A 10351-nucleotide genomic window follows, 5' to 3' on the forward strand; every position below is an offset into this window, starting at 1 on the left:
CATGCAAATATGGAGGAAACAAATCTAATATGACTAGAGTGATATACTTGGTGCATAAAGACATCAACAACCTCCTACTCATCAACTTTCCGTACATCAAATGGCCATCCAAGTGGCCTGAGTTGATACAGTTTGTAGGAAATTGCTTCCATGATATCAAATTTACAAAGGCAGCACTAGTAGCCTAAACTAGTCCAAAACATGCATTTACTATGATTATCGAAATAACAAAAGCTATCAGAAATTACATATAAGTTGACAAACCATTGGTGCCATTTCCAGTCAAGCTGCTGGCTCAGCTGGCGTCCAGTATTCCTTACGAAGATTGTTAAGCTCCTCCCACCGAGCTAGAGCAGCAAGGCATCACATATGTCCTTAAGGGTACATAGAGAAGGATATAGCTCGTCATCATCAGAATAAAGAGCATAAAATACGAATAAAATGTAACTTTTTCAACATGAACCAGATGCATAACACAACCCAATTCCACGAGTCAACTAGCATTTATTTAAGCCACCAAGAAATTTAAGAACAAGTGACGAAACAAATTTCACTGAAAGCATGCATTTGATTACCACTTGGAACCGTTAAAGTATTACATCAGGTAGTTAGATGGGGTCAATTGATTTCCTTTACTCTTTTTTTTTATCCAGATAATGAATCTTCAAGGTGAAGGTCACTACTCTTTGAAGGAAAATTTGGATCTAGCATATGATCTATCACTAAGATCAAATATCTTCAGTAGTTCTGCAAGTAGAAGTCATAGACCAGATTATGCAGTAACTGTTCCAACATTACAAACCTAGAGTAGCATCCAAACAAAGATGTGGACTCGAAGCTTGTGACGCCTTAGCAGTGTATGCTTTAATAGCATCGTCCTAGCGTTGCAACTTCTCACACCTTAAATATCGACAAATAACAATGACATCAGTAACTTACTAAGATTTGAGACCACCATTTCACATTAAAACTTGTGCAGCCTATAGTAACTTACTAAGATTAACAGGAAAAGATGAGCTGCAATTAAAACAGTACAACAGAATGCAACAATCAACAGTACCATGACTTCTTCAACTGAACCCCCAAATGCTGCTGAGCATATGTTAATTTCCAACCGCTGCCTGAAGATGTGAAGCAAGATTAAGTTTAATCACCAGAAAGTCAGTATGAAACATATGTAAGCTGCAACAAACAACTAAGAAATCAAGACCTCATATTGACGTAATTGATTATTTATATGGATTAGAGCTTCAACTACAACAACATGATTTGCATCCCTCTTATTTGAAAGTGCGCCTTCAAATTCCATTTCCTTGTAGTGTAGGGCCTTTTCAAATGCTCGACACTAAGAAAATTAGCTCATTATGGATACTACTTACTAATTAACAACAAAAGGTGAAGGTATATATCAATCAACTACACAATGTCAGAGTAAACCCACCTTCCCCGCTAGAGCACCCATCAGACATATATCTATAGGAAGGGGTCTCTCATCATGTTCCATAAACTCCACCTGGAAAGTACAATTAGCCAAACTAAAATAAAAATTATAGTACTGCAGCTTTACAGAGGACAAATTCCTGTCTTACTATGCAACTCCTTCAGATATTGAGCCAATCATTTCCAAAAAACATTGCAATCACCCAAGTAAAGAATATGAGAGTTTTGATAAAAAAAAGAAAATCAGAAACAATTAGTTCTTTCTAATTGGACTACACCTATAACTAATCATCCACTTGATATCATCATCCTTTATTGGATGATAACTTAATTTATAGTTAATTCCATCATTGGTCTATCTGTTCTCCTTATTCTCAACTCTTTTTTAGAATGGTAGCAACTTTCCTTAGCCCTTAGTCTTCGCTCTTCAGTCACTTCACTAGAAGTTCATTTATTCCCATAATCCCTTCCATACGTTGAAATGCACAAAACACAGATTCATACTTGTTCTAGAGGAACTAATGTCATAAACCAAAAAATATGTCAATAGCAGCTATATTTTGTACCAACCGTTCTCTATGCCCAAACAACCTCCACGAACCTTTACAACATCTTTTTTAAAGAAGTATGGAACCTTTGCAATTGCAAGTAGATTTCCTCTCGGATACCAATCAACATACTTTCAACCTATAAAACCCTAAACGAGGCCCACAAGTATGATTCGTTATCAAGTACCCCTCCTCCCTTAAAAAAGGACATGGTTAAGTAGTGATATTGCCCCCAACACCCAACCTGAAACAAACAACGTCAAATAACTGAAAGACTACGAGATCCTACTATTACCATTATGATTTAATGTGTGCGCTATAAAGCTCTGAGCACTTCTACTCTTTCTAGGGGCATCTCTATTACAGGAAAAATGGAGGGACTATCTTGTTAAGGTAATTATTCTGGAGAATCTATATTCAAGCAGTCTGAACATGTAAAGGGACAATCAATCTTCTTTTATACATAAGTTGATTCTCCTACAATCCTGTATATGAAGAAACATGTAAATGCCTCTATTCTGAACTCAAATTTCACATTAACATCGTCATTTCGTGAGAACATCAATGGATCAATATCTTCAAATTTGAAAAGTGTGGAAAAAATAATCAAGTTCAGAAGTGTAGCAAGAATTTGAGGTGGGATATTTGGAGAAGAAAATGCCATTTCTTAACTCCGTACTATCCTCACTAAGTTGTGACCAACAACTAACAAAACCTACAGCAAACAACTCCCACTTAACAAATGGCTGCAAAAGTTCAACATTAGAAAAAAGTAAGACAACTAGAATCACTTCCTCTTTTTTAGAAAGTCTTTTAGCTTTTGGTTCTTTTTCTTATGAACAATGAAAAAGAGGCTTTCTATTTATTTATTTTTGTGATTAAGGTATATGGTGAGGATGAGGATGTTGAAGAGGTAATACCTGTAGCTGAGCCAGTCTTGCACATGTTCTTAATGCTGGACTAGGTGATTCTTTCAAAAGTTCAAAGCTGAAATGCCTCATCCACTCTTCCCAATCCTCTTTAGTACTTCGTTGAGAAGCCTCACTGGCGGTACGCAATCTGCCATCATTGACCTATATAAATGTGAGAAAAGAAAAATTCAATTCTCTCTCCTACACTTTTCTCTTCGTACGTATTCTATACTTAACCTATACCGGTTGTTTCTTAGAGAGTGAACTACACGCTCCACCCTATGGAGCCTCCAGACAGGGCTCAATCAATGCGTGCTACTTCTAGTTGACTCTCCAGCCAGGTGCGACCATATCTGGCAAACCAAACCAAGGAAAACCAACTTATGCAACAACTGTTACTACGACAAATCAATCAACAAATGCTCCTAGACACCCTAGAGAATTAGTAATTGCAAGAATCACTACTCATAATGGGATTCCGGCAGTAATATTCAAGGCAAAAGATTACTATGATATCATGGCGGAGGAATTAGGTTGACAATCGTTAGGCGATTCTTAAAAGTTAGACCCCAAATTGATCAAATTAGGTCAATTTTTAAGGAATTAATTCCAATCAGGGGCTCAATCAAAATCGGTGCGTACGATAATCATTACGTGTTCTTAATTTCACAAATGAAGATGATTTTAACTTGGTATGGTTCAAAAGGGTCATCGAGATGGAGGCACTTGAAATGTGGCTACAAAAGTGGACTCCGATTTCAAAGCGGAAGAGGACATCCCTATTGCATCCGTGTGGGTTCTTCTACTAGGTTTGCCCTACCATATGCATTCATGGCATTATGTTAAACAAATTTTCAGTTCTATTGGAACTCCCTTAGCTATGGATATTGCAATGAATGGAAGAACTAGACCGAGCATGGCTAAGATTCGAGTTGAAATCGACTTGTTGAAATCTCACCCGGAAAATGTCTGGGTAGGTCTTGAGGATGAGGCATCACCTCTAAGGAAATACTATCAAAAGCTTGAATACAAAAACAAACCCAAGTACTGTAAGCATTGTAGAAAGTTGGGTCACAATGTGATGAATTGTTGGGTACTGGAAAAAATTAGGACCAATGAGGCTAAAGAGGCGGAGGATAACAAGAACAAATCTGTCAATATAACTCGGGGGGGGGAGTAGATGACAACAGGGGAAAACAGAAGCAAAATGAGAACAATCAGAGAATGGAAAGGAATGGTGAAGGCAATGAAAGAACAAGAACATAGGCAATTAGAATCTGCAAGACAAGGTCAAGGATCAACAAAATGGTAACACACAAAAGGATGATGATACTGTTGAGGATAACCAGACGATGGTTGATAGATTGAGTATGATCAGAAAGCATAAGAAAGAAAAAAAGAGTGCTCCAAAAAAGAAAAGCAAGGTCATGTTCAAACCGACTATCTCTAGCATAAAAGAAAGAAAGAAACAGAGACAAAATAAACAGGATCATGAGAAGGAAGAGGAAAAAAGGAAGCAACAAACTCTTGAGTCAGAAAATGAGAGGCGACCAGATGGACATACTGAGGCAGAAAGCAGCAATAATTAGCTGAATTACAATGGCACCAAGCTGAAAAATGCTACATCTCCTAACAGCTCTGAGGAAAAAGTGAAAACTACCTACCCAAATGAAGAACTTGTCAAAAAAGAGCAGCCAAAGATCAATCATATAAGCAAGTCTACTAGCTTACCTATAAAGATTAAAAATCAAGAACCTTTACAATTAGCGATGGAGCTGAACAGTGAGCAGGTAGTCGATCAACCCCCTAGGCCTCCAAACTACAATTCGAAATATATTATCAACTACAGAAAGGATAAAGATCTCACTGCATCCAGTCCTACAATCTCCAACAGTGAAAAAGAGGGATCACAAGAACAATGAGAAAATACTCAGTACAAGGATGATGATACTGCATATACTAGAGGAAGAAGCAAACAAAGAAGAAGAGGAAAAAGATCAAATGCAAAGACTCGTTCTCCCAGTATGAAAAGAGAACAAAAAAAAACCCCTCAGCTAGTATTCTATGATCAGTCCTATTTTCTAGAATATTAGGGGAATGAGATAAAAAAAAGCAAAACATAGAATTAAATACTTGGTTAATGATCTTAGGCATATTTATATGCCCAAAAATCTAATATTGCCCGTATTTTGGCTAAGTTTGAATTCAATGTGTGTTTGTTTGTAGTCTTATAGAGTCATTTGGTTGTTTATGAGCTAACCAACATGATTAGTTGTGTAGGTGAGCTTAATTGGAGAAACGATCACAAAAATGTACAATGGGGAACACAAAAGATCTGAGTCGAAAGAAAGCAAGGAAGACGATTGAGGAAATGTCATTCAAGGCATCTTTGTATCCTCTCCGCGTCGCAGAGAGGAATTTTATAGTGTCTCGTGAAATAAAAATCCAGTCAAAGCACTTCGTGTAGCTCCTGCATCACGGTGAAGAGAAAAAGATCCCAGAACAAAATTTGGGAATGCCTCCGCGTCGCGCTGCTGAGCCTCAGTTTTGGTCATTTCAACTTTAGTATAAATATGTCATTATTTTATTTTATTAAAATATTCTTTTTCTAGGTTTTGAAGAACGATGACTTGGGAGAACGTTTTCACCATTTTTAGGGTTCTTTCCTAAACTCTTTTATTTTCGATCTCTTTATGTTTATTAAACATTGTTTGATCGAATTTTTGATTATGAGTAGCTAAATACCCTTGTTCTAAGGCTGTGGCTACAAGATTATTGTAATTGATTAAGTTTTCATTGGGTTAATATCAATTATCATATGAATCTTTCTTATGTTCTTATTTTTCGTATTTCATGACTGATCACCATTGAAATAAATACATTGTCGGAATTGAACTTGAGAGAGGAATAAGAGAATAGAATATGGGGAATAAGGAGAATGATTAATTCTTAATAACTAGAGTTAATTTGTATCTAGGATAGGGATATACCTAGAAACCATGCTTGGTCACTATACAGGAAGAAATCGTAATGCTCAATACTTAATCCAGCCTATCCCCGCTCAACGATGTTGTTAGGTTGTTATTTATCGTAGGTGATTAGAGGTCGGGAGACTATGATCACACATTTAACCCTGTGATTCATTGATTTGATAGTTGATAAATACCGATATAAATGATATTAATTGCATGAATCCTGATAAAAGCTGCATCCTTGGACTTTACCCAATCATTATTTTTAACCCTTGAAATTGAATCGCACTTATTACATTTTGTTGAACTCTTAGAATTGTAAATTAAATCACTTTTGGAATATTGATACACTTGTGCTTAGCTGAAAGTTGGAGAAATTGAGTGATTCTAACCATAAGTCCCTGAGGGTACGATACCCGACTTTTTATAAGAGCCACTTTAATACTTGAACGACCACGTGCACTTGCGTGTGCAATTTGGCCGCAACAAGTTTTTGGCGCCGCTGCCGGGGACTTTAGAATTAGGAATTATCTGATTTTTCTGAAGTTAAAAAGCAAGTGTTGACAACTTGATCTTAGCATTTCATTGTTGCAGATTGTATTGGAATTTCAAACTGGACGACAATCAAGGATTGGTATCGCCTCTAGCTGAACCGGAAAGATTCGTACACTACGGGAGAAGGCTAAGACGACTTACTTACCCAATCCCTCTTGTTGATAGTAAACCAACATTTCCAGTAGCAAGAGTTGAGCAAGAGGAACCTGAAATAATGGTTGAGATGAAGGTAAGAGACGTGGCTATCCCACATACCACCAATGTGACATAATGCATTCAGAAACCTACAGCTGGTGGAAAGTTTGAACTGAAGCAGAGTATAGTGCAACTATTGCACACTAATGGGTAGTTCACTAGTCTGCTGCACGAGGATCCAACAGTCCACATCCAAAATTTCCTCGATATGATACATACACTCCAACTGGAGTAAATGATGATTACGTGAGGCTCACTTTATTCCCATTTTCTCACTTGGGGAAGAAAAAAGATGGTTAAACTCTGAGCCTGCGAACTCAATTACCACTTGGGATGATCTTGCACAGAAGTTCCTTATCAGATTGTTTCCATCTGGGAAAACAACTAAGTTTAAGAGTGACAGCCTAAGTTTTAGACAGAAAGGGGGAGAGAAGTTGTACCAAGCTTAGGACATGTTTAAATCGATGTTGATTAGCTACCCACATCATCATCAATCTAATGAGGTGTTGGTCCATATCTTCATTGAAGGATTGGAGCCTAATACCAAAATTCTACTTAATTCAGCAGCAGGTGGTCAGGCTTTGGAGAAGACATATGCTGAGATATTCACCTTGCTGAACAGGATATCACAGGGTAACCCTGAATGGAACAGTGGAGGGGTGAAACATGTAATACAAAAAACTGCAGGTTTGCTGGAAGTAGATGCAGTGACTGCTTTAATTGCACAGATTGCTGCGATGCAGAATATGATGAACACCCATTTCAGCAATCTAGCATTAGGACAACAGCCCACGCAGGTGAATGCATTTCAACAACCACCAACTTGGTGTGAGATCTGCGGAGCTGGTGATCATAGTGCAGAGGTATGTGGTGCGAACCCAAGTTCTGTTAATTTTGTAGGTAATGCACAACGAGGAGGAGGCAAGCAGAACTATGGAAATTCTCACAACCCGAGTTGGTGCAACCATCCAAACTTTTCTTGGAGTGGAAATCAAAATCATGCTCAAGGCTAAAATCAGTATAGACCCCAAGGAAATGCGCAAGGGTACCAAATACAGGCCCAATGGGAGCATCCAAATAAGCAGTCGAATAATATGAGCATGGAGGAGATGCTGAAAAAGATTATGGTTGATCAAGCCCAGTTAGATGTTGATGCAAGAAACAATCAGTTAGCTATACAAAATCTGGAGAAACAATTCGGGCAGCTTGCTAGTGCCCAAAACTCACGACCGCAAGGAGGTTTACTGGGAAATACTGATCCAAATCCCAAGCAGGTAAACATGGTAGGTACTCGCAGTGGTTTGCAATTGGAAGAGTTAGATCCTAAGAAAAGAATCACTGATGCTATGAGTAAAGAGAGTGAACCCAATGAGAGTGAGGTTGTTGCACAAGAAGAAAGAGTGCAACCAATAGTGAAACCACCTCCTCCATTCCCTCAGAAGTTCAAGAAACAGAAGGAGAATGAATGTTTTGGTAAGTTTCTATCTCTTCTGAAACAAGTTCACATTAAGTTGCCATTGGTAGATGTTTTGCAAGGTATACCCAGGTATGCTAAATATGTGAAGGAGATTATGGCGAACAAAAGGAGGTTGACGGAATATGAGACTATTGCACTTACTGAAGAGTGCAGCTCTAGAATCCGAAATAAGTTGCCCACTAAACTAAAAGATCCAAGTAGCTTTACGGTTTAGATCACTACAGGGGAGAGCATTCATGAGCAAGGATTGTGTGTTCTAGGAGCTAGTATCAATTTGATGCCAACTTCTTTGTAGAAAAAGTTGGGGTTGGGTAGTCCTAAACCTACTACCATCATCTTACAGTTGGTTGATAGATCTGTTGCTAGGACTGAGGGTGTTGTAAAGGATGTGCTAGTGCAAGTGGGATCGTTGATATTTGTTGTGCTGAATTTTGAGCCAGATCCTGAGGTCTCATTCATCTTAGGAAGAATTTTCTTGTCTATTGGGTGGGCTGTGATAGATGTAGCACATGTGCAACTCACTATGTGGGCCCATGATAAAATGGAGGTGTTCGATGTGTACAAGGTATTAAAGCTGCCAGCTATTTATGAGGAGTTGTCTGCCATAACTGTGATAGATCTTGAGGCTGAAGCTCAATACATTGCATCTAAGGACCCTTTAGAGCGAGTATTGGTAGGAGAGGATATCTATGGGGATGTTGAGGCACAAGAAATGGTGTAATATTTTGATGTGGCACTTGTAGGTACATCCGGAGATCATTGGGAGCCTTTGAATAGGGTGTTGGGTCCTCCACCCAAGCCCTCCCTTGAAAACTCACCTCAGCTGGAGTTAAAAGTATTGCCAGCCCACCTCAGGTATCCATTTTTGGGTAAAGATAAAACTTACCGGTTATTTTGTCTATAGCATTGTCTGAAGCACAGGTGGAAGCATCATTAATCATCCTTCATCCTGAAGAAGAGGAAATCAACTCTAGGTTGGTAAATGTCCGACATCTATGGAATTAATCCCGCATTGTGCATGCATAAAATCTATATAGAGGAAGGGCATAAGCCGAGTGCATAGTATCAGCGGAGGCTAAATCCAGTTATGAAGGATGTGGTGAGAAAAGAGGTGATCAAGTGGTTAGATGCAGGGATCATGTACCCCATATCAGACAGTAAATGGGTGAGTTCAGTACAGTGTGTGCCCAAGAAGGAATTACCTGTGTATTGTTATGAAGAACTGAAGGGTTGGTGAGTTCAGTATTTGGTTACTATGATAAGGAACATTTTGGGCTGTTTTATGTGTATATGTGGGGACAGCAGGATTGATGTTGGGGAAAGGTGTGAATATTTTATATGGAAATAAAGGAGGATGTGGTGATACACCACCAAACTAAATGTTGTGTAGGCTTACTACTCACTCCACGTTGGTATGTGGATGTAATTCGAGGAGAAGTAATTGAACAACGTCCTTGATATGATAAATTATGGGCACGTTGCCGGGCTACCATTTTTGTGAGGTTAAGTAGCCAAATGTGTTGATTAGCTACTAATACTAGTTTTACTTATTTCATTATAGATTAATAATCTGAAAGGAAGGAGGGTAATTCCTTGTAATCTGAGTTATACAACAAGGTATGTAAGGCTATTCGATTCCAGATTCTTTGGCATGAAATCTGATACTTGTGATTAATATCAATGAAGTGAATTTCCTAAGTTCTATTCCTAGTAAAGGAAACATAGTGGCAACGTACGAACTCCAAATAGATAACTATACTTTCCCACTCTCCTTAGTGTGTAGAATTACTTCATTAAAGGTTAATTACTATACATTTGTATAATTGTCCTCCTATGTGCTAATATAGAAATGGTATTCGCAATAGAAAGTTTGGTAAATTATCCTCTTAGTCAATTGAACTCAATTGTGCCATTTAAGCTCACAAGTAATAGATTGATGTTACATAGCTCCTTATCTCATTGTTACTGCCTTGAAGTATTATTTTCATTTCTTCTACTACTGGTTCGTAGTTCCAAATATAAAAATTGATTACGACCACCAAAACGACAATCTCAAAGATTAGAGAATCTAAGTGAAGCAATCTGTATAATTATGGGTGGCAGCCCAGGGGTAAATGCCTAGCATGGTTCGATCCCAATTGGTATAGAAGGGTGGCAGCTCAGGGGTGAAATCCTAGCATGGGCCAATCCCAATTGGTATAGAAGGGTGGCAGCTCGGGGGCGAAAGCCTAGCATGGGCCGATCCCAATTTGT

At 38.4% G+C, this 10351-nt stretch overlaps 1 protein-coding gene across 1 annotated transcript; it reads left to right on the top strand.

Annotated features, from left to right (window-relative positions):
• Positions 1–7721: 7721 nt before the first annotated feature.
• Positions 7722–8819, top strand: LOC107062467 (uncharacterized). The gene is made up of 2 exons (XM_015313142.1): positions 7722–8306; positions 8394–8819. Exons 1-2 carry the CDS (start codon positions 7722–7724, stop codon positions 8817–8819), a joined length of 1011 nt encoding a protein of 336 aa, XP_015168628.1.
• Positions 8820–10351: the final 1532 nt, after the last annotated feature.

This window comes from Solanum tuberosum, unplaced genomic scaffold (assembly GCF_000226075.1).
Source record: "Solanum tuberosum cultivar DM 1-3 516 R44 unplaced genomic scaffold, SolTub_3.0 scf00231, whole genome shotgun sequence".
In the NCBI taxonomy this organism is placed as follows: domain Eukaryota; kingdom Viridiplantae; phylum Streptophyta; class Magnoliopsida; order Solanales; family Solanaceae; genus Solanum; species Solanum tuberosum.